The sequence below is a fragment of the Camelina sativa genome, chromosome 13 (genome assembly GCF_030686135.1).
Source record: "Camelina sativa cultivar CO46 ecotype springtype chromosome 13, ASM3068613v1".
In the NCBI taxonomy this organism is placed as follows: Eukaryota; Viridiplantae; Streptophyta; class Magnoliopsida; order Brassicales; family Brassicaceae; genus Camelina; species Camelina sativa.
This window is the reverse complement of record NC_141892.1, coordinates 9,839,486-9,862,359: the sequence shown is the minus strand read 5'-3', so window position 1 is coordinate 9,862,359 and position 22,874 is coordinate 9,839,486. Positions and strand designations below refer to the sequence as shown.

The window sequence follows — 22,874 nt, the reverse complement described above, 5'->3', positions numbered from 1 at the left end:
TCACCATTAACAACGAAAAGATTTTTGATGCTTGATAGAGAACTTGATTGAAGTTTCATCTATTGTTTCATCGAAATTATTACAGAGAGAAAATGCTATTTTTGGTTATATTATATATAATTCTAACAAAGAGGTCATGAGAAGCACAAGGCAATACTAATTTGGTATAATGTTTGTGAGAAGTATAACCAAAAAGTTTTGTGATAATTTTGTGTCATATTTATGATTATATAGAATAATGTGATTTGTATAACCAAATAATATTTGTAGTGTCAAAACATTGAAAATATTTGTGGTGTTAGTAGAAGAAAACAAAAGAAGAGCAATGCAAAGCCACAAAATGAAAGAAAAAAATATGAGAGATACTCAACATCTTTTTTTTTCTTTTTTGTATGGCTTTGCATAGCATAGTATTTTCTTTTGTTTAAAAGTAGGTTTGTATATCATCTTCTTTTATTTATTTTCTACCCACACCACATATTTTCAAAGATTGTACACCATAAATATTGCTTGTTATACGTATCACATTTTTCTATATAAGTCACAAAGAATGACACAAAAATTATCTCAAAACTACTTCTCTATATTTTTCACAAACATTATAAGGAAACTAAGATTCTCCATATCTTCTTTTTTCTAAATCTCCCAAATTAGTATTTTCTTGTATTTTCTGGGACCTCCTTGTTAGAATTAAATTTAACTAAAAATGGTATCTTCTTTCCGTAATATTTTTTCCGAAACGATGGATGAACGGTTTGATCAAGCATTTGAAAATCTGTCCGTTGATCATGGTGATCATCAAGAAGCAACCAAATCAAATGAAAAATGAGTCTATATTGAAAGAGAACGTGAACAAGGACACAACTACTTATGGAAAAAATATTTTAGTGAAGATGCAACATACCCTCCTTATATACTCCAACGCTGTTTTAGAACGAACAAGCCCTTGTTCATGCGTATTGTTGATTGAATCTCCATTCTTTCAAAAAAGAAGAGTTGCTATCGGAAGGTTCGATCTGTATGGGCTAGAAAAGTCTACAACATCAATTTGTATGATGACATATGGTTGTGCGGCTGATGTGGTTAACGAACACATCCGGCTTGGTGAAATCACTGAAATTTCATGCTTGGAACATTTTGTTGAAGGAATCATAATTTTTTTTGGAGATGAGTACCTAAGAAGACCCACACCAGAATATCTTCAACGATTACTCAATATTGGAGAGATAAGCGGATTTTCTGGGATGATAGGAAGGATTAATTGTATGCATTAGGAGTAGAAGAATTGTCCTATTGCTTAGAAAATGTAATATATACATTGATCTCGAAAACCAACAATCGTTTTAGGGGTTGTAGCGTGACAAGATATCTAGATATGACACGCATTTTTTGGACCTCTAGGTATCTTAAACGATATTAATATTCTTGATCGCTCACCAATTTTTGATGATATATTACAAGGTCGAGCTCCAAAAGTGAATTATATTGTCAATGGACACACATATCATTTGACTTAGTATCTCACATATGATATTTATTCAAAATGGACAACTTTTATCCAATATATTCCAATTCCAGAAGGTGTGAAAGCATCCTTATTTGCAACCTATCAAGAAGTTTTTCATAAAGACGGTAGTCATGCTTTTGGAGCCTTGTAAGCTAAATTTGCCATTTAAAATATCCAGCTTTTATTTGGGATAAGGTAAAAATATGAAAGATAATGAGAACATGTATCATGTTGCACAATATGATAGTAGAAAATGAACGAGATGAATACACTTAGTTTGATGTATCAAAAATCTCACAAGCAAAATCAACAAAACTTCACAAGTGGGTTTCACGTATTTTACATATATGTTTTCAAATCTCCGCAATATGATGGGCATTCGATCGAGTTTGTGACCGAACAACATCAACAATTGAATCTGATTTGGTTGAGCATATATGACACAAATTTGGCATAAGTCAAAAGTATAACTAATCGTTTTTCCGTTTTGTGATTTATACATATATTTTTTAATATGCTTTTATGTTATGTTTATTTCAATTTTTTTGAAATGCAATAATTTTTAAGTTTTGAATAAATATGTTTTAAAATTTAAACAAAATAAATACTAATTACATATTGTAATTTTGAAAATAATATTTATTTAAATGAGATTCATTTAAGAGGTTATTAACTTTAAATTTTCAAAATTTATATTACAAGTAATAGTAGAAACTATCTGAGTTGGTCGTCTTAGCAATAAACAATAAAAATGGCTTATACAGGGATCGAACCTGTGACCTACCTGTGACCTTCGCGTTATTAGCACGACGCTCTAACCAACTGAGCTAATAGGCCAACATACTTAGTTTGCAACAAAGCATATCTAGTTTATTAGTATTACTATGTTAGGACACCAATACCATAGAAATATAACAGAATATATTGTAAGAGCTAGAACATGATTTTTTTTTTTTTGGTTTTTTTTCAGTTTTTGTATGATGTATGGTAATTCGGAAAATAGCATCATATTTCGTTTATTAGCAAATATTATATCGATGTGCTTTTCTATAATGTTAGGGTTTCTACAAATATAGGATGCATTTTATTTTGTTAATTAACTACGATATCTTTGTACAAAATTCTTTGAAAATTAACCAGATCTCTCAAACAGAAATTGTATAACTTTCTTGGATTAGTTTAGTACTTACATTACATGGAGTGTAACTAGTTTATCAAAGAAATTTCAATTCGAAAGTTTTCAAACATATATAATTAAGAAAATAAAATAAAAAGACAGCAAGAGAAAATTTGGCGACGTAGAAGAAAGTAGAAAACGTGGACACGACCACAACTCTGGTCTCTGAATAAAGACTTTGGCTGGCCACCCACCAGCAAGATCCTCTATCCACTTAGTTTATTTTAGTTCAATGTTCATCCTAATTTTTAATAATCTTTTTGTATTTTACTTTTGTTTTTTCGTGTTGAATCTTCACCACTAAGGTTTTCCTATGGAGTATTGGTCTGACGCAAGAAAGGAAGAAAATGAAAAGTTGCATTATCATCATTATTCTTGAATACTATATATACTATCAAGTGAAATGAAACTATTTTAATTATAACTTTCTGTAATTTATATTTCGAGTTTTATAAGATGAAATAAACATAATTAGAAACTATAATATTGTTTAAGTCGATTTGTTTTCTAGACTTAAAAAAACAAATTGTGAAGCGAAAATATAGAAAAGATCGGACTCAATCTAAAACGTATATGACATCATATTATAGCACATCTCGTAAAGATAGCACACTGTCATTATTCATAATAGTCTAGAAATAGTCTATGAATAAGTATTTTCATCGAAAGCGTGCGAACACACAAACACAAAATATATTAACAAGTATTAAAAAAATGGGATGAACTCCAACCGTTCCGAATAATGTTTATACTCGAAAGTTGTCTTACAAAAGCATCATATCTGGAGTCCTTTTGATGCAGCGCTCATGGGCAAACCTGAGAAGAAGAGAACATGCTCTTCTTCTACTTCATATGTTCTTCGCTGTTTCGGGGTTTCTCGGAAAATTTACTCAGACAAACGAACTGTAGACGCAGGCCAAGAGAAGAAAAAGAAGACGAGAACTCGTAGTTGGTTTCGTTTGAAGGAAGACGAGATCACACTGACGCCAATATGCGAGAGGTCGGAGAAACAAAACTCGATTGTTAAAGATGATAAGCAAAATCTGTTCCGTGTGATACGTCATGTTACTGATCGGAAGTATATTGCGACTAGTGGTTATAAGGAAATTGATCACGAGAGTAACGAGGTATCTACTCTTCTTGGCATATATTAGTATATCATTCTTTTTGTAATACACGTTTTCGATAAAATTGTTAAAAAGAGTTTGGTTTTGTTGAACTTTGGTTTTATCAGAAAGACACGAACGAACGAAGAGACATAAACCCTGATCCGTTGAGTGTCTCTGGTTACCACATGAGTCATGAACAAGTCTATGGCGGGAAACTCGACTCGTTTAAAACCGTTGGGCCAAGGTCGAAGCCGAGAGTACTAAGGGAGAAGTCGTCACGGGTCAGGAAAGAATCAAGGGTGGGTAATTTCGACCCGATAATTGGGATATCAATCATAATGCTAACGTTAATGATAATGTTGATGTGGGGACGTGTGTGTGCGATTCTTTGTACATCCACTTGGTGTTATTTTCTCCCTCGTATCAGAGAAGCTGCGACTGCGGTTGGTGTGGCCAAACGCAAACGCAGTGGTAGCGGTAAAGCTGAAAGCAGATTGTTTCCAGGTGACGTGGATTTGAGTTCTGAGGCTCACAAGAAAAAGGTCGTTTTGGAAGGATTTCTTGTTCGGCAACACCGTGTTTCGCTCTAAAGACTGTTTCAAGTTTTTGAATGTTTTTCTTTTCGTTCTCAAATTTTATGTGTGTAGTAGTGTCTTCTTTATATGTTTGGTCGTATCACACGATTGTCATTGTTCGTTCGTTCGTTCATGCGTGCACATGTATACAGGAAATTTTGACCTTGTCTTGTGAATCTCTAACATTGGACATTTACCCTTCCATTATTTTACTAACTCGAAACTGCGTTACAAATTTGCATAATCGCCTTTGAGGTTTTAATCACCTTACCAATCTATCGTGCATTGCATTACCTAACACGGTTTATTTCAAATGTCAGATATGTACGTAGTTTAGTTTTAGTACGATTACAGTTAATCCACATTTTTCAATTAGCGAAATTTGGGGCTAAACTAAGTACATAATTTGTTTCGAAACCTTTATGTTAGCCAAGCCTACAATTAGTAATATACTTCGGTTTGAAGTGTTAGGCTGAAAGCTTTATGATAACCTTTGTTGGCCAGGATTTTAAACAGCTTTTCTCTGTTCAAATCTAGTTGCCAAAATGAAATCCAAGACCATTATACCAGACACAGAGACAAAAAGTAACACATTTTTAAAATAAAACTTTGAACAACTTAGTTCATTACTTTCTGTGGTTTTCCTTTGGTATATGAGAATATATGCTTAGTCTTTTCTGTTGTCAACTATATTGATCTTTCTTTAATAGTAAGACAACATCTTTGCCATTACTATAAGATAAATTAAAATTCACAAAGGCTATCGATTTGGCCTTAAGTTATGTTCTCTACCCCAAAAGAGACTTCATTGATAAGCTTAAGACCTTGTCAGTGATGACAAAAACTAACCTCCAAACTTGAGAAACTGAATCGTTAAGTGAAGATCTCAATCGTCTAAAGCCTAGTTCGGTTCCAGAATACCTATAACTCTTGGCACCCGAACAAATTTCCGAATTTCAAAACCTGAAAAACGACCATGTAACAAATCAGGACTGCTTGTAGCCATTCCATATGAGACAAACTCTCTAATCCTTTTCACTATATCATTATTATATTTGTTAGTTAACTTTACAGTAGTAGGAAGACATAGAGTAGGCTCAGAAGAACAGAAAAAAGTTTCTTACTCATGCTTTAGCAAAATCCAATCATGGCTGCCTTGTGTGTAACCAATCTCTTTTAATTTGCACATGGTTTCTAGCATTGCGATTGCCAGCGATTCAGGTGGTTCAGCTCTGCACCAAAGGCCTGTTGCAAGACGCAAATCACTTAAAACCTTTAAGAATGACATTTATCTCGCAATTGAAGTCCACAAACACAAGTATATGAAAACCTATCCCCAAAAGCATTTGATAACATAAAAGAAATAACAGGTGACTTAATGAGGACCAAGAAGCTAACCATTCATAGCAGTTAGATATAGTCAAATAAACCTACACTCGACCATCGGCTGATAAAATTATGTAATTTCTCTGGTGGATGGTCTTACAAACAATAATACTCATAATTTCCTCAAGAAAATTGACTGTGTTAAGTACCAACATCCAATACAGAATCCCTCCCAATAACTGATACATCTTTGTCCACATCGAACTGTTAAGAAAAGTATACCTATTGCTGTTCATCATGAAACATCTAATGAGAACAAGTCTCTGATTCTCAATCTGGTACCTAATCTAACTATATAGTCTCCCACACTGAACGTACTTAACAACAGAACAAGCAAGCAGGGAGGGCCCAGCGACCTTATACTTCGAGCAAAACAAGCACTATACCATAACTGGAGAAAGTACAGTGTTTCCATTTGTCGAATAATAAGAAATACATAGATATATACAAACACAAATATAACAAAAGAAAGGAGAGTTGGCATAAATGGATTGCTAGAAGAGAGGTTACATCATCTAGTTGCTTGAAAGACGTGCCAAATATCAAAACTGTGGCAATAAGCGATTAAAACCCAGAGATATTTATCAAAGAACAAGCAAGAAGCATCTAGCACCACAAATTCTTATTTGAAAGAAAGGCCACCCCACTTTGAAAATATATGTATGATGAAAACCTCCTTAAAAAAAAAAAAAAAAAAGGCTATTGAGCGCAGCCTATCACCACATATATTCATTCACATGTACAACCCCCAGACCATTTAAACAGGAAGATTCATGCCAACAAAAACAAGACAGGCGAGTGTGGCAGCAGACAGCACATCCTTCGAACAAGTTAAGAAGGTGGTTGTTTTGAACCCACTGGATTAAGATTAGCTGCTTGTCTCAAGCCAAGCCATGAATACCATAAGCTCACATTTAAGTAATTCATATCATTTCCCAAGTTTCCACCATCATTTGAAACGGCTCTTTCATTTTTATCTTCTATCATTTCAAATATGTATGCAAAAAATAAAAAGCAAAATTGCTCTTCTGCGAAATCAAATGGAGCAAACACTTCATCAAGTGCTCACGATAATATGAAGTCAAACCTCGTTATGTCACATGGTTTGAGCAGAGAGCAAATATTTTTCAGACAAACAAATAGAAACCATTACCTCACAAGTCTTCGATACTTCTTCAGAATGCACCAGATAGCAACTGTAAAATGGACTGACTGGACTCACAATTGTATAGAAATGCATGCTTCTTGTTCCTGCTAAAAATACAAGGCAGCGAGACATGGCTTATCTCCATAAGAGAGAGACATGAGATGAAAAAAAATTACGAAATGAGAAAGTAGTTATAGCGATATCTACAATAGTACCGGCCATGTATATAGTAGACCTAAGTTACTCATTCAAACAACAAGATACGAGTAAGCAATAGGCCTCTAATCTACAAGCTAGCAAGGGAGAAAGCTCAGGTTCACACTGAATATTCTTGCCACCTAAGTCTGCTTAACTAGTCAAATACACTCTTAACAGTGTATTCATTAATATGATTTCTCAGAGACCGGCAACGATTACAGAGCTCAGAAAATGAAACAAAAGAACCATTTTTGACTATAAAGTTTAAATTTCATTTAACCAGGAAAAGCTTTTGAGCACAATGTGATTGGCATAATTACAGGATCTGCGAAACGGAAGCACTAACCAATTAAAAAAACAAGAACCTATACTGTGAAGATTATGATCCACAGATACATTTGACAGGAAAAAATACAATATACAGAATCCTGGCAAAAGTCTGCAGTAGTTTTTGATGCCTCTGGAAGTGGATATATCCGAAAAAGTCCTCCACGGAAGAGAAAGTAGTATAACTGTAACTGTTTGATGACAACACTGATAAAAGACTTGACTTAAGTATTTAGAAAATCAAACCTAGAGGATTAACCTTGTTAATGAGACACTAGCAGCTTCGTTTCCATTGATACAAACAGGAGCAGGCCAACAAATTTCTACCTTCACTTCAAGCTGGCCTCCAACAATTCGCGGTAGGCATGTCTGGCCGAGATGGTAGCATCTGGGAAGCAGCATGACCTTAAATGGGTAATTAAAATGTTAAGACAAGTAAAAAGGTTTCTGACGGTGTCTTGAGAGTTTACAAATAGATGCTTTGACTGAGATAGTCTCACCTGGCATTGCAGGGGCAGCTTGTAAGTTACTAGTAGCAGAAGGCTGATAGCTCCCTGAAGGTGGACGTTCTGGAGCTGGCCGGAAGAAACCTAAGGAATTGCAAGCAAGACCATCAATTGCAAGGAATTAAGTCATTACACAAACAGACATAATGGAAAACAATAATCAACATATGTATAAAACTCAACAGCTAAAGGATTAATAAGGATTCAAGCATCTACATACTGTCTGTAACTCTAGGAAGGCCTGGATGTGAATTTCTTCCATGTCTCCAGGCACCACTCTGATTTTCTGCATGATGTCCACTTGAAGGAATCCGCCATGGTTCCTCATTTCTGTATCGCCGTCCATCATCATGTTGAGGTGGGAAAGAGTATGGATGAGTGTAGGAATGCTGGGATTGTGATTGAACATGGCTTGGATACGAAAAATGACTGGACGGTGCTGAAGGCAGCCTAACTACAGGTCTTTGGGACAGAGAGTTGCTCGGCTGAAACCGTTGGTTCTGTGAAGAAACGTCAGGATTAAAAAGTACATCGCTGCTCCCAAATTCTAGTTGTCTGGAGGAAGTAAATGATGAAGGTTCCCTGGAACTGCACACTCCTGCTGGTGAAAAACTAGATGATTGCTGCACAAAAAATTCGGTTTGTCCAGCCCCCTCAACATGACTTCTACGTGAAGAACTTCCTGGCCCTTGGACAATTTGATCACCCTGCACATGATGCCCAGGAGTTGAGAAATAAATGATAAATGATGAATGTATATTAAGGAATCATGAGTAACATCAAACAGAATAAATCAAAGAACTTACAGTGAAAATGCTACAGCGGTCTTGCTGCACAGATCCTGGGTATGTTTGATGTGATAATGGATATGCTGGGGGAGGAAATCCAGGTTGAAGTGGTAACTGATGATGGCTACCTATGGATGTTTGAGTTGTTAGTGATGGTGGTAAAGCTATAGATTGTGAAGGCAGTGGTGGTAGAGGTGGAGGCGGCAGTGAAGGTGGAGGCGGCGGTGAAGGTGGAGGTGAAAGGGGCGGCGGTGGTGGAGGTGGAAACTGCACTGCGGGAGGCAGTGGTGGCAGTAATGGAGGTGGAGATGAAGGCGGAAGAGGCGGTGACGGAGGTGGGGGAGAAGGTGGTAAAGGAGGGAGAGACGGAGGTGATTCATGAGGTAGCGGAGGAGATCCCTCTGGAAGGGAAGGGACCTCGGTAGATTTCTGTGCAACTGGTTCCATAACATACTGTGACTGTTCTTTTGTCTCATTCTCACAGAACGAGGAAGGTGCTACATCTTTCTGCTGACCAGATACATCTTCCATTTCAAGTTCACGATCAACATCCTCCAAAACTCGATGGGATTTATCACTCAAAGTATCATGTACTTCCAAATCATCTAAAGCATTGAAACGTTCCACATCAGATGTGCTTTTTATTTTTTCTGCTGTTGGAAGATCGTCATCTTCTTCATCATCTTCAAAATTATGAGAAGAAAAAAACCCAGGCAGATGAAACGTTGCATTGCTGCAGAAAAAATGGCACATAAGTTAATAACCACTCTACTGAATAGCACCAAACGCATCTCTAACAACTCTTCAGTGCTATAAATTTTCCTGACTATCCTTGTTATTTTGTCATCAGTATGTAAAAAATCCGGAAAATACACTACTAAGCAAGATAGTCGTTTAGCATACCTGCCATACTCATCGACAAGCATCCCTTCCATTTCCCTGAGAGGATCATCTACAGCACGCTCAGATCTAGAAGGACGTCGCAGGGAAAACCCAACTGTTGCATCATCACCAGAAGCTCTAATATCATCAATATAACGTCGCAGAAGAGATTCGGGGAAAACTTTCCTTTCAAGCCACAACTTCAAAACCTGAAAAAGCAAAGAGGTCACTGACTCCAACCTAAAAAGATGTAAGGATAACCTAGAAACAAGCAAATAGTAAAAGTACCTTCAGACATTTACGACGATTATCACTAGCACCAGTCCCTGGAGGAGCAGCGGCACGTAAAAGACGTGGCAAAGCAGCTTGCACAGTAGGAACGTAAGAAGCACCAGCAACACCTAGAAAAATAATTCACAAGCATCAGAATAATTTAGGTGTTCACAATAAAGAACAAAATCTAAATACCATAAGCATTTCAGGGATGTAATAATTTGATAACAGGTATTGCATCCATTCAAACGGAACCCTCACCTTTTTGGCTGTGCGAATGCTGGGTGATAGAGTCAACGAGAAAGAACAAGTCAACTTTACGATGGAAGTGAGATTCACTTTCTAACTTTCGGATGAGAAGTTCCACCACCTAGATAAAAACACAAACAAAATTTCCCAGTTAAAGCAACTATTCTATGAACAATGTTACACACCATATGCTATAAATCATAATGTGAAAGCAATTGATTTCATGTGTGCAGCCTGACATTAAGTTTGTTGTCAGCCTTAAGAAAAAACTTAATGAAAGCCAACCAAACATCTTACCTCACTAGCAAGCCCATATTTGGCACAATCAATTGCTAGGCGAGTTGCACGTCCAATACTTTCCCTAGTTCTTGATAAGGTCTCTATCATGCCTTCAAAAGCATCCCGAGATACAGCAGCCTCAGTGCCACCACTAAGTGAACCTCCAACTGACCTATGTCCTGAACTAAGTCTTCTCTCGTCATTATCATCAGTCTCAATCTGATTTATTGATGAGGACTTCTGCCCATGATTTGATGGAGAAGAATCTTGTTGAAATCCTTCAACAACTACCGGCATTGCGATGGCAGCAGATGCTGAAGCATTCTGCAACAATGGGCTATGGCTCCTCATCTGTGTATCACTGATGTTTAAGAAACTAGGGTTCAAATTCCCAAACATTGAATTATGTGAATGTGCTAGTTTTCTTTTTGCCTGTGCAGCTGCAATTAAATCCTTCATAGATGCAGCCGAATCTGGGGTCTTTACACTGGTAAATGGAGCACTCCACTTTTCTCGATTGAGGTCAAGGCTGCAAAAAGAAATAATAATAATAAGAAAAAAATTATAAGCAAGCCGGCATTAATACAAAAAGATGACAGATAGAATGTGACATACTTGCCACCAGACAAGTTCTCAGAGGTGTCTCTTAAAACACCAGCGTCATTAACACGAAAGGCAGCTTTTGAAACCACTGTTGGCCTCTCTCCAACTGAAGCTGATTTGTGTCTCAGATTTGCTTGCTGAGACTGAGAAGAGCTTACTTTATCAGATCCCGTAACTGCCTCCTTACAAGTTTCACTTTGAGCCTTCTTTACCATCACAGAAGCAGAAACCTTCACAGATGATTTTGCAACTTTTTGTTGTCCTGCAACGTGCTTATTGGTCGAAACCGGCTGAGGGGACATCTTCGGAGAACGCTTGACATCCTTCGGCTGCAACTCATTGATGGGTTTTACCATGGGTAAGCTGTTAGTAGAATTCTCCGCATAACCTGGTAATACACGTGGTGCATCCTCACAATGTTTACGCAAAGGAAATTTCCTTAGTTCAGTACTCTCTGTAGATCCAGCAGATATCTTAGCTTTAGTAGAAGTGCCATGACCCACGTTAGCACTTTTATGACCATCAGTCAAGACTGATGCTGTTTTCGGAACAATGGCTGGTCTTCCATGTAATGGGGTTTTTGGATCTTCATCATCGTCTTCGTCATAGATACAAACAGCCCTCCGTTTTTTCAGCGACTGTGCAACTGGAACCTTAACATTACTAACAGAGGAGGAATGGTCTTTCTGTTCCAGATGACCTTTCCCAGATTTATCACGAGACCCAGAAAAAGAAGGAGAGGTAGCATTCTCCATTGTTTGTCTCCGGCGCTTAGTATATGCAACTACTTCTTTATCATTTTGTAAATTTCCACCGCTGGCACTTAATCCTAAGACAATTTCACGCTTAATATCTGATACAATCCCAGTAAAATCAGATTCAACATCAATTGCACACTTTTCTTTATCATTCGCACTTTCAAATCGCGGTTTTTTAGCAGCTCGTGAGCTTCCATCTACTCTAGGTGCAGGCTTTCCTAATTCAGTTTCAAGCTTTCTTTTCTTTCCGGAAACCCCACCCTTGAAGCCAGGTGAATTTTCATGCTTGCCAGCAGACACTTTGGAGCTAGATTTCTCTGTCAACAGACCTTTGGACTTTTTGGAATCAGAGCTACCACTGGCAGCTCGACCACCAGGTACATGTGATTTTTTGCTTTTGTCTCTGTGAACTGTATCTTCATCTTTTATAACAGAGCCACCTGCTACCTTCTTAATACTCTTACCGTTGGCAAGCTTCTTTTGGCCATTACCAAAATGTCCAATGCATGCATTAGCATCAGTTCCTTTATCAAAATCTTCTTTCTTTATTTTAGGGTCATCTGAACCATGCTCCAGTGACTCGCTACCAGAGGATGTGCTTGAAATCTTTGATTCCAGAAATGACGATGAATCTCGCTTCCCTATCTCAGCCTTTGTGTCTTCACCATTATTCTTATCTGCCTTATGGAAGCAAGGATCCACCATAGAATCAACGTTATCAGTTTCATCAGACTCAGTGACTGTATGATCTGTTCCATCCACTATCTCAGCTTTTGTCAAACTAGGCTCAGCAGCATCCAGAGAATCCTCATTGCCCAAAACATTCGACTTGTGATTCTGCAACTTTTCGAATGCAGTACAGATATCCTTTACAGCTTGTGCAAAGTACTTGACTGTTTTACCTTGACATCTTGCTAATAGCTTGCTCTTTGCCTCACTAGTAAAAGCTTGGATATCAGGCGGCGCAACAAAAGCACTGCAGTAAAGGAATATAACTTGGTCAATGATCAACTCCAAAGAATTAGTCAGCTAGAAAAAAAAAACGCAATCAAAACACCTGATAATTGAGATCTACTACTGCCTAATTTCAGCAACATAATATATTGACTTAAGTTAATATACCTTTCTGGATGATAAGGTACCAGAATTCAAGAATACTATGTCTCAACTAACTGAAAATAAGTATACATAGACGAGACTAGCTTACATTTCCTCTGTTCCAAAGAACTGAACAAAGTGCTTCTTTGGGTCTGGCGCACGATTCCAATCTTCCGGCCGGCTCACCTGAAACTCAAAACCAAATCACTTCACAAGAGAGATTAACTAAACTAGATTATGATGCTCACTATTTATCGAGATGAATAATCATATGTTTTTTTCATAATTCAACAGTGGAATCTGATCGTGTAACTAGAGAGATGATTTAACTGACTTTAAATCGGGTGCAATCTCAAGAAACTATTATTCAGGTAAAATCTTAAATCAGCCTAATAATGTATGTAAGGCTCTCAACAAAAGAAAGAGAACACTAAAGCTCATCAACAAACGGAATTTCAACTATACATCACACCGGCTACGCAGCAAAATAAACAGACAACCAAAAAAAAAATTCCATAAAGTGAATGTGTCCCATCATCAGATACTAAAATTCCTAAAAATTAAAAACAGAAGACCCAACAACAAAAAAAAAAAAAAAAAGATGATGACTATGGACATAATAAGGACTCTATATGAGGATGAATTAGAGAGAGAAGCCAAAACAAGAAGAAGAAAAAAAATCAGTGAAGAAAAAAGCGAATTCAGGAATCAGAACGCACCTTGGCAGGCCAAGCAGGGAAGCCTTTGACTTTGGCAAGAACCAGATCACCGAGAATCAACTGCCCCTTGGCCTTAGTCTTGCTCCCTCCTCTTTTACGCCCAGGAGCCATAGGCGAGACCTCTATAAACCCTAATTTTGAACGCAAAACGGGAACACCGAAGAGAATTGTGGAATCCAATCCAACCCAGATACCCAATTAGAATCTCCGATTGATATCCGAGGATAATTCCACCAGAAGAACCTCGCTGATTGATGTGGGCAGCGGAGACACCTTACGGATCACAAAGCGAGTAAACAGAGACGTAGCGAGAGAGAAATAGAGAGAGAGCGATCCAGAGAAAGATTGATTGAGGCGGTCGCGAGAGGGATACGATGGGGTTAGGGCTGAGAGGTGAAAAACTTGCGAAGAAGTTTTTGTGAGAGATAGAACTTTGGTTACTGTTGTCGGCGTTTTTTTCCTTTTTTTTTTTTTTTTTAACAAAGCGTAGATCGAAATCGAACAAAAGATTTCTTTTCTTTTTTTACCAATTTACTTTTAATCTCACTAATCCTAAGTCCTAACCAAAATATATTACGACAGTTTTTGGTCAAACAGGTATATTTCCCCTTTTTTTCTTTTATTATTATGAACACTTTCTTTCACGTTTCCATTTTAAAAATAAGTAAAAATATAGATTATAGAATATAGAATATGTTAATTTTCCATTTTTCCCATTAAAGAAACCAACAAAACCACCACATCAAAGCAAGACTCATCCTTACATATAGATCTTTTACTCTTACGGATGTCCCTAATTTTCCCAAGCATAATCATCTACCAATGGTTTTACCACAAATGCATCTAATGGTGTTCCAAGTTTTATAACTATAAAAAAGTTGCTACTCAGAATACACATCAGGCTCTCACATGATGACGGCGTAGAAAACTGATCAAGGTAAGCAAAAAGAATGACAACCAAAGAATATCTATCAAGAGCATCTAACATAAAGTAAATCAACTAGGACTGGGATTTCTGAAACTCACAAAAATCTCATCATAACTAGACTTTCTAGTTAGTTTAAAAGAATGTGCTTATAATCAAAGACTTGCAATGCATGCATGGAATTAAGACACAAAACCACTCTTTAATCCAATATTAATTTTACTGAATCAGATATGAAGACTCTGTAAACATGCAAGGAACGAGTTCTGAAATGTAGTCATGATTGATATATGAAAGAATAAAAACAGTTTGAGAGATCATGCCCTCAGACCATAAACTTCATCCATAGAAAAAGGAAATCTAATTGGAGCAAAGCAAAAAACTGGTAGAGGAAAAGAAGAAAATTTATTACTTTTGTTTGATTACCAGTTACTTCCTAACTTGAACTCTTCTTATCTTTGCTTTCATTTCCAACTGCATCTTTCACCAACTCCAATGGTCTTTCATCAATTACTTCATCGATTATTCCAAACGCCTTTGCCTCTGCAGGAGTCATGAAATGATCCCTATCCATGTTCTTTGCAACCACATCGAGAGGTTGACCCGTGTGTTTGACATACAGTTCATTTAACGCATCCCACACACGAACAATCTGTTTTGTATGAATCGTTATGTCCTTAGCCTGTCCACTATAACCTCCAGAAGGCTGATGAATCATAACAGTTGCATTTGGGAGCGACCTCCTTTGCCCTTTGGCACCCGCTGCCAAGAGAAGAGAAGCCATTGATGCAGCCTGACCTAAACAAATCGTGCTTATCGGAGAACGGATGTACTGCATAGTATCATAAATTGCAAGACCTGTACCAAAGAAAAAGATTAAAAACTGAGTCACAGACTCACAAGACACACTAGAAACAATGATAAAAAATTGATCACAAGACGCACAAGAAACAAAATCTGAAATTGAATAAGTGTTAACTCGTGATCACAAACCAGACACTCATACATTTCAACAGCCTCATTGCAGTAATCAAGTGAAGTGACTAACCCTAGATATATACCCAAATCCACATAGGAACAAGTAATCAACGAACAGTATCAAAATTTCTACTGTACTACTACTAAGTAAGAGAGCATTGACAAAGCCATGGCACCTAGCAATCTGATTCCCAATCACACTACTAACAATTAAAACGAATCGAAAGATTAAAAAGTTAAAGGAAACGGAAAGCTGAAGCGTACCGGCGGTGACATGGCCGCCAGGTGAATTGAGATACATATGGATCGGCTTGGAAGGATTCTCAGACTCGAGGTAGAGAAGCTGAGCGACGACGACGTGAGAGGTATCGTCATTAATGGGACCGTTGATGCAGATGATACGCTCCTTGAGCAATCGAGAGAAGATGTCGTAAGCTCTCTCTCCTCGCGATGAGTGCTCAATAACCATCGGAATCAGACTGTAGCTCCTTCTACCAGTGGCGATGCTTGTTGCCATGGACGATGGAGTTGATAGCCTCTTGGCGCCGGAAACGAGACCCCTCATCATCATCGGAGCTCTAAAGGGTTGTTCGGGGGAGGGAGAGTGAAATTGCTCGAGAAATGTATAACTCGACTCGAGCTTTAGGGATTTCAGATTTATTAGTAAATGCACTCTCTTTTTTTTTTTCATTTCTTTTTTTTTCCGATTTTTGTTTATTGGAAAATTAGTTAGACATTTCTACTCATCAATTATAACATAAACCAGTTAAAACTGTAAAAAGTTTTATATCAAAGAAATAGTTTGAATATTCTGGTATTCTTTTATTCATCTAGCACACAACAACAAATCAAAATGTTTGTAATCTTTTGAATTTTAAGAAAAAATTATTGCCTAATTCGACTTTCACTTTCACTACCTATTACATTATTGGTTTTTAATAAAATGAAATGCAATAATAATACACTTTTTACTTCTATTTACTTACCAATCTAAAATAGCTATCGGCTTCTTTAGCTTTTGGAGTGGGCAGTCAATAACGAGACGGACGGGAACCTAACTAACCTTAGTCCACAGCCTTTTTGATTCTCCTACCAGTTAAAGGCTTAGGCAATCCATCAAAAATAGAACTCGCCATGGCTGCTTGTGTGAGTAAATCAGGTTTCAGAGTCCACTTCGAGGTTGGCCATAGCGATGAACCGTTGCTGTTACAGTTCGTTTCTTGGAGACTAGAGGCGCTAAACGATTTCCTCACGCTTGAGAAGCTGTCTCCCACAGGAGCATCCATTAAATTGATCGGTGTGGAGTTGACATTACCGGTGTCAGTATCTGCTGATAAGTTAGTTCTGCTTGATGCTTTGGATCTCAGTGCTAAACCTTTGCCAGCTATTGCAGAAAAGCCGCCACTGCTGCAGCTTCTGTTATCCTCTTTCAAAAGCAGTTCAGGAGCTCGTGAATTAAAATCGGCTTCAGATTTTTGGCGTCTTCGCATTGGCCTATCAGAATCCACTTCTCCTCCTCCTCCTCCTGCCTTTAAATAGTTTGGTGATTGGTTGACCTCGGCGATGACTGCATCAACCAAGCTTCTTGATTTTCTGTGGTGACTTAAGGGAGTATTGGTGGCTGGGAAAGGGGTGAGGTACTGATCATTATCTTGGAGATGAGAAGACTCTTTCTTCATGTACACTCCCATATCAAAACCTTCAGAAGCTCTTCTGTTTTTTGGTTTCAATCCATAGTATCCTTGCAAGGAGTTCATGGCTGGAGAAACCTTTTTTTCTGAAGGCTTCAATTTCAAAGACTGGAAGGAGTCAAATAATACGTCTTGGTGGTTTCCATTGCTTGCTGACGATGAAGCTTGCTCGGAACACCCCTCTCTGCAAGTAGATTTCATATATCAGACATGGGAATATGATTACTTTGATATGTCGATGTCCTTGAACGCAAATCAGTAGACTATGATCATTTAAAACGTCAAAACGGTTCTATTTACTATTACAAGGGACAAGCTGTACATTTGATGATATCATCGCTCCATAAGCATTATAAGCAACTCTCACTTAGCACTTTCATAATCTAATGAAAACTTCTTTCTATTGAGCTTGCTAACCTGGTCTAAGTTTCTCAATGATACACAGCAGCACAACTTACAGATTACAAAAACCTTGACTACATCCTTCTAAGTTACCATACAACAAGAGAGGATGAAGCTAATACCCAAGATTAAGAGAGCCGTTAGATAAGGATGGAGAAGGAGGATGTCTGCCAGGTAATGGTATCCAGAGAGACTTGAGGGCAAACATCTGAAGATCAGTCACAAGCCCATTCAGCTTCGTAATATCTGCAACCTGATCAATCACCACACTTGTTAATTAAAACCCACACAAGCCCCCCCCCCCCCCCCAAAAAAAAAAAAAAAAAAAAACTAATCCTTGTAAACACGATTCATTCAGCTTCTAAAACTATAATACCTCAACGCCGTATTTGATGGCAATGCCAGCGAGAGTATCCAACTTGGAGACCTCGTGTTCGATATAACCAGCGCCGGTAGGAGGGGAAGAAGAAGAAGGTGGAGACGAGGTAGGTGACGAGATACGCAGAATCTTCGAAACAGAGGATGATGATGATGATCTGCTCGAAGGACTCCAATCACGGCAACCTTCAGAGAGATCTACGAATCCGTAACCATTAAAATCACCACGGAATTTTCTGTTGCTGAATTCAAAACTCGCATTGCAAATAGAAACCCGCCTCCCTCGATCCGTGAGCATTGTTCTATAAACAATCTAATAATTAATTAGATCTGATCAAAAAAATTCTCGGATTATTCCGGTAATATCGAAGAGGAAAATGAGACGATGAGAGATTGAAGGAGAGAAGGAGGTGAAAACTCGTGGATTGATGAGAGTGATAGATAGGAACGAATTTTCTCGATGTAACTTTTTTTTTTTTTTTTTTTGTTCTCACCGGAGTTTCCGGAGGGGAATAAACGAACGAGAGAGATCTCTTCCCTTCTCCCTCTCGTCTCCACCGGAACGAACGACGCCAAATTAATATATTTTTTATTATTATAAATATATTCGAAACTAAAACCGCGTTACAGCTTTTCAACAACCAGATTAAATGACAAAAAAAAAACAAAAAAAGAATAAAATCATACAACGAAACTGAAACTTATACAGTGAAATAATAAATTCTCATACAAAACATATAATTTTATGTTTTTCTTGTGACTTATGATATTAATGAATAATTATATGGTGAAAAAGTCGGGAGCTAATAAATCCAATTTTCGAAAGGTTTATTGGTTACATGTTGAAGCGTTTTAAGGTTGATATCGTCGCTTTGTTTGAAACTCATGTGAGTGGGGATCGTGCGCATCGTATTTGTCAGGGTTTGGGTTTTGAGAACTCGAGGAGGGTTGATGCGGTTGTACAAAGTGGAGGTATTTGGTTGTTATGGCGGTCAGAGGTGGGGGATGTGGAGATTGTTCAGACTTCGCATCAGTTTATTTATGCTACGGTAACAAAGGAAGCAGAGAAGATTCACCTGTTTGCTGTGTATGCTGCTCCCTCTGTTAGTCGTAGGAGTGGTCTGTGGGGTGAACTTGCTGAGATTGCACAAAGAATATCAGAACCAGTAATCATAAGAGGGGGTTTTAACACTATTGTGCGATTAGATGAGCGCTCTGGTGGGAGTGGGAGTTTGTCAGCGGACTCATTGGAGTTTGGCGATTGGATTAACAATCTTGCCTTGATAGATTTGGGGTTTAAGGGAGCTAAATTTACTTGGCAGCGAGGGTGAGAGAAGAGAACTTATGTGGCTAAAAGGCTTTATCTTTTTTTATGTTGTGCAAATACACGGCTGCGTTGGCAGGAAGCTTCAGTGTCTCACCTTCCTTTTTTCTCCTCAGACCATGCTCCTCTTTACCTGCAGTTATGTCTGGAGGTTAGAGGAGATCCACGAAGAAGGCCATTCCGGTTTGAAGCAGCTTGGCTACAATATGACAGCTTCAGAGAACTTCTGGTCGCTTCTTGGAAGAATGATTTATCAACTCCGGAGGCGCTAGTTATCTTGAGGAATAAGTTGAAGCGTTGGAACATTGATGTTTTTGGGGATGTTCAACGTAGGAAGGATAAAGTCCTGGAAGAATTGAAAGAGATTCAAACTCAGTTGGAGCTGAATCAGACAGATGATCTCCTTGATCATGAACGTACTTTATCTCACGAGTTTGATGTGATCTTGGAACAGGAAGAGATGATATGGTTCCAAAAGTCGCGAGAGAATCTGATTGCGTTTGGTGATAGGAATACACGATACTTTCACACTTCCACAATTGTAAGGAGAAGAAGGAATCATATTGAAATGCTTAAAGGGGATGATGGCCGATGGATCTCTGATTCGAGTGAACTTGAAGGATTGGCTATTGCGTATTACAAATGGTTATACTCAATGGATGATGTGGATCAAGTGGTCGAGAAGCTGCCATCGCATGGTTTTGTGAGCCTTTCAGAATCAGAGATTCTTCAGTCCGAGAAGCAGTTCACAGCTCAGGAGGTGGAGAGCTCTGTGCGGAGTATGGGGAAGTATAAAGCTCCGGGACTGGATGGGTTCCAACCGGTGTTCTATCAGGAGTGCTGGGATGTGGTGGGGGAATCTGTGGTCAGGTTTGTGCTAAAGTTTTTTGAGACAGGAGATTTACCAGAACATATGAATGATGCTCTTGTGGTTCTGATTGCTAAAGTCCAGAAACCTGAATCTATAAAGCAGTTCAGACCGATAAGCTTGTGTAATGTCTTATTCAAGACCATTACCAAGGCCATGGTGATGTGGCTGAAGAGTGTGATGCCATCGTTGATTGGACCTGCCCAATCGAGCTTTATCCCGAGTCGATTAAGCACAGACAATATTGTTATTGTACAAGATGCGGTCCATTCAATGCGAAGGAAGAAAGGGGTCAAGGGTTGGATGATGCTTAAGTTAGACTTGGAGAAAGCATATGATGGAATACGTTGGGACTTCCTTGAATACACTCTTCATGCGGCAAGGTTTCCGGTACAGTGGATAAACTGGATTATGAAATGTGTTAAAGGTCCTTCGATGAGTATACTTTGGAATGGTGAGAAGTCTGCACCGTTTAAGCCATCTCAGAGCTTAAGGCAGGGAGATCCCTTATCGCCGTATCTCTTTGTGTTATGCCTTGAACGGTTATGCCGTCAGATCGACCGGGCCATTGAGCTGAAGAAATGGAAACCGATTAGTCTTTCGCGGGGAGGACCTAAGCGTTCACATCTTTGCTTTGCAGATGATCTTATACTCTTCGCAGAAGCTTCAGTGGCTCAAATACGAATTATTCGGGGAGTGTTGGAGACCTTCTGTGTTGCTTCAGGTCAAAAAGTGAGTTTGGAGAAATCCAAAATCTTCTTTTCAGATAATGTTAGCCGTGATCTGGGGAGGTTGATCAGTGAGGAAAGTGGTATCAAGCGTGCATGGGACCTTGGTAAGTATCTTGGGATGCCTATTCTGAACAAAAGGATCATAAATATACTTTTGGAACTGTTGTTGAGAGAGTGTCGTCAAAACTCTCAGGATGGAAAGGTCGTGTGTTGAGTCTAGCAGGACGGATCACCTTGACGAAGTCAGTGTTGTCTTCGGTCCCAGTTCACTCAATGAGCATTATCTTAATGCCTAAGTCCACCTTGTTAAGGTTAGATGCTTTATCTCGAACTTTTATTTGGGGAAGTACTGTTGAAAAGAGAAAAAAACACCTTGTTGCTTGGAAGAGGATATGCTTGCCAAGAGAAGAGGGGGTTTGGGCATTAAGTCTTCTGAAAGGATGAACAAGGCTTTGATTGCTAAGATTGGTTGGCGCATAATGTCTGATAAAGTGAGCCTGTGGGCTCGTGTGCTTAGGTGCAAGTATAAGGTGGGTGAGTACCCGAATACGGCTTGGACTCAAAAAAAATCTACTTGGTCGTCTACCTAGAGGAGTGTGGGATCAGGTTTGAGAGATGTGGTGTTCCCAGGATTGAGGTGGGTTGTGGGAGTTGGTCAATCTGTGAAGTTTTGGACAGACCATTGGGTAGGGGAGGAACCAATGGTAAAGGGGAGGATTAGAGAGATACATGTAGAACTGCTTCAGTTGCGAGTTTGTGATCTTTGGGTGGCAGGGTCAGGATGGGATTTATCTCGCATTTTACCGTTTGTCTCTCCTTTGGACATGTTACGATTGGGAGCAGTGGTGGTTCATGTCTTTACTGGAGCTAAGGACAGGGTGGCATGGGGGTCTACCTCTGATGGTCGGTTCACGGCAAACTCTGCTTACACTTTTTTATCAAAGCAGACAGAGCCAAGAGCGAGTATGGGGAGCTTCTTTGGATGAATTTGGCGAGTTGTTCTCCCTGAAAGGGTCGGTGTTTTCTTATGGTTGGTAGCTAGCCAAGTGATCATGACCAATGCTGAGCGTCATAGACGTCATTTGAGTGATTCAGGGGTTTGTCAAGTTTGTAAAGGAGGGGAGGAGACAATCATTCATGTCCTGCGATGTCAGGAGTTTGGAGTCGGCTCTTATTGCCAAGTAAGAGAGGATGCTTCTTTAGCCAATCACTGTTAGGCTGGTTATTTGGAAATTTGGGTGATATGGTCCAGCAGTTTGATGTCCCATGGCTAACAGTTTTTGGTATGGCAGTTTGGTGGGGATGGAAGTGGAGGTGTATCAATGTGTTTGGGGAGAGTGGCCAATGTCGAGATAGAGTCCGTTTTATTAAGGATAAAGCCAAAGAAGTCGTTCAGGCACATTTGGTGGCATGTAAGGGTACATCTGAGAGAGTGAGCATGGTGAAACATATTACTTGGGTTACACCTAATGATGGTTGGGTGAAGTTGAATACAGACGGTGCATCTCGTGGGAACCCAGGTTTGGCTGCAGCTGGGGGAGTTCTACGAGATAGTGACGATCGTTGGATACATGGGTTTGTGTTGAATATAGAATTGTGTTATGCACCCTTGGCGGAGCTCTGGGGTGTTTTTTATGGGTTAGTGTTTGCCTGGGAGAGGAGGGTGCCTCGAGTGGAGTTAGAGGTAGATTTGGAGGTTGTTGTTGGTATTTTACAGACTGGGATAAGTGATACTCATTCCATGTCACCCCTAGCACGACTGTGCTATGGCTTTCTTATGAAGGACTGGATAGTCCGAATATCTCATGTGTATAGAGAGGCAAATCGTTTGGCAGATGGTTTGGCTAATTATGCCTTTGAGAAACCACTAGGATTATATTCTCTTGATGATTATCCGCCTAGTGTTCATTCAATTCTTTTAGAGGATTCTATGGGGTTAGTGCAGTCTAGTTGTATGCGTTTGTAGTTTTTATTTTTCTGTTTTGAATAAAGTACA

The 22,874-nt window shown here is 38.8% G+C and overlaps 5 protein-coding genes and 1 non-coding gene across 12 annotated transcripts; 2 read left to right on the top strand and 4 right to left on the bottom strand.

Annotated features, from left to right (window-relative positions):
• Positions 1 to 2,259: 2,259 nt before the first annotated feature.
• TRNAI-AAU (transfer RNA isoleucine (anticodon AAU)) lies at positions 2,260 to 2,344 on the bottom strand. The gene has a single exon. It is a non-coding gene; the product is annotated as a tRNA-Ile (tRNA).
• A 1,017-nt stretch (positions 2,345 to 3,361) lies between these two features.
• On the top strand, positions 3,362 to 4,584 carry LOC104736332 (uncharacterized protein At5g23160-like). Its single transcript, XM_010456297.3, has 2 exons — positions 3,362 to 3,811; positions 3,919 to 4,584. The coding sequence occupies exons 1-2, from the start codon at positions 3,491 to 3,493 to the stop codon at positions 4,381 to 4,383; spliced, it is 786 nt and encodes a 261-aa protein (XP_010454599.1). The 5' UTR covers positions 3,362 to 3,490; the 3' UTR covers positions 4,384 to 4,584.
• Positions 4,585 to 4,961: 377 nt separating this feature from the next.
• On the bottom strand, positions 4,962 to 14,669 carry LOC104736330 (ENHANCER OF AG-4 protein 2). Of its 7 annotated transcripts, none has more exons than XR_015577918.1 (14): positions 13,582 to 14,669; positions 12,972 to 13,048; positions 11,019 to 12,740; positions 10,422 to 10,932; positions 10,137 to 10,245; positions 9,891 to 10,003; positions 9,624 to 9,811; positions 8,739 to 9,453; positions 8,153 to 8,639; positions 7,927 to 8,016; positions 7,673 to 7,831; positions 6,908 to 7,005; positions 5,493 to 5,613; positions 4,962 to 5,331 (listed from the first exon to the last, which is right to left on the bottom strand). XR_015577918.1 is itself a non-coding variant. In XM_087481193.1 (11 exons), the coding sequence occupies exons 1-11, from the start codon at positions 13,690 to 13,692 to the stop codon at positions 7,761 to 7,763; spliced, it is 4,194 nt and encodes a 1,397-aa protein (XP_087337319.1). In that variant the 5' UTR covers positions 13,693 to 14,550; the 3' UTR covers positions 7,348 to 7,760. The 7 variants fall into 7 exon arrangements, 1 of the variants encoding a protein (XP_087337319.1); XR_015577919.1 differs by having other exon boundaries at positions 6,908 to 7,008; positions 13,582 to 14,550; XR_015577917.1 differs by having other exon boundaries at positions 6,908 to 7,008; positions 7,686 to 7,831; positions 13,582 to 14,550.
• Positions 14,670 to 14,707: 38 nt separating this feature from the next.
• LOC104736329 (ATP-dependent Clp protease proteolytic subunit 2, mitochondrial) lies at positions 14,708 to 16,168 on the bottom strand. The gene is made up of 2 exons (XM_010456292.3): positions 15,749 to 16,168; positions 14,708 to 15,364 (listed from the first exon to the last, which is right to left on the bottom strand). The coding sequence occupies exons 1-2, from the start codon at positions 16,053 to 16,055 to the stop codon at positions 14,943 to 14,945; spliced, it is 729 nt and encodes a 242-aa protein (XP_010454594.1). The 5' UTR covers positions 16,056 to 16,168; the 3' UTR covers positions 14,708 to 14,942.
• Positions 16,169 to 16,282: 114 nt separating this feature from the next.
• On the bottom strand, positions 16,283 to 18,642 carry LOC104736328 (uncharacterized). The gene is made up of 3 exons (XM_010456291.2): positions 17,954 to 18,642; positions 17,700 to 17,830; positions 16,283 to 17,359 (listed from the first exon to the last, which is right to left on the bottom strand). Exons 1-3 carry the CDS (start codon positions 18,251 to 18,253, stop codon positions 16,549 to 16,551), a joined length of 1,242 nt encoding a protein of 413 aa, XP_010454593.1. The 5' UTR covers positions 18,254 to 18,642; the 3' UTR covers positions 16,283 to 16,548.
• Positions 18,643 to 18,794: 152 nt separating this feature from the next.
• Positions 18,795 to 22,314, top strand: LOC147929361 (uncharacterized). The gene is made up of 6 exons (XM_087480584.1): positions 18,795 to 19,121; positions 19,359 to 20,982; positions 21,239 to 21,412; positions 21,509 to 21,841; positions 21,917 to 22,059; positions 22,171 to 22,314. Exons 1-6 carry the CDS (start codon positions 18,795 to 18,797, stop codon positions 22,312 to 22,314), a joined length of 2,745 nt encoding a protein of 914 aa, XP_087336710.1.
• Positions 22,315 to 22,874: the final 560 nt, after the last annotated feature.

What these genes read in the sequence shown, in the direction of transcription:
- LOC104736330 (XM_087481193.1), bottom strand. Translation starts at nt 13,692, where the DNA reads ATGGCTCCTGGGCGTAAAAGAGGAGGGAGCAAGACTAAGGCCAAGGGG. An exon ending in ACCGCTGTAGCATTTTCACT is followed by an intron (nt 8,640 to 8,738) that starts GTAAGTTCTTTG and finishes CATCATGTGCAG; the next exon opens with GGTGATCAAATTGTCCAAGG. An exon ending in AGCTGCCCCTGCAATGCCAG is followed by an intron (nt 7,832 to 7,926) that starts GTGAGACTATCT and finishes TACCCATTTAAG; the next exon opens with GTCATGCTGCTTCCCAGATG.
- LOC104736329 (XM_010456292.3), bottom strand. Translation starts at nt 16,055, where the DNA reads ATGATGATGAGGGGTCTCGTTTCCGGCGCCAAGAGGCTATCAACTCCA. An exon ending in TGGCGGCCATGTCACCGCCG is followed by an intron (nt 15,365 to 15,748) that starts GTACGCTTCAGC and finishes TCTTTGGTACAG; the next exon opens with GTCTTGCAATTTATGATACT.
- LOC147929361 (XM_087480584.1), top strand. Translation starts at nt 18,795, where the DNA reads ATGTTGAAGCGTTTTAAGGTTGATATCGTCGCTTTGTTTGAAACTCAT. An exon ending in CACAAAGAATATCAGAACCA is followed by an intron (nt 19,122 to 19,358) that starts GTAATCATAAGA and finishes CTGCGTTGGCAG; the next exon opens with GAAGCTTCAGTGTCTCACCT. An exon ending in GCAGACAGAGCCAAGAGCGA is followed by an intron (nt 21,842 to 21,916) that starts GTATGGGGAGCT and finishes TATGGTTGGTAG; the next exon opens with CTAGCCAAGTGATCATGACC.
- LOC104736328 (XM_010456291.2), bottom strand. Translation starts at nt 18,253, where the DNA reads ATGCTCACGGATCGAGGGAGGCGGGTTTCTATTTGCAATGCGAGTTTT. An exon ending in CCATCAAATACGGCGTTGAG is followed by an intron (nt 17,831 to 17,953) that starts GTATTATAGTTT and finishes GTGATTGATCAG; the next exon opens with GTTGCAGATATTACGAAGCT. An exon ending in AACGGCTCTCTTAATCTTGG is followed by an intron (nt 17,360 to 17,699) that starts GTATTAGCTTCA and finishes ATCTACTTGCAG; the next exon opens with AGAGGGGTGTTCCGAGCAAG.
- LOC104736332 (XM_010456297.3), top strand. Translation starts at nt 3,491, where the DNA reads ATGGGCAAACCTGAGAAGAAGAGAACATGCTCTTCTTCTACTTCATAT. An exon ending in TTGATCACGAGAGTAACGAG is followed by an intron (nt 3,812 to 3,918) that starts GTATCTACTCTT and finishes TGGTTTTATCAG; the next exon opens with AAAGACACGAACGAACGAAG.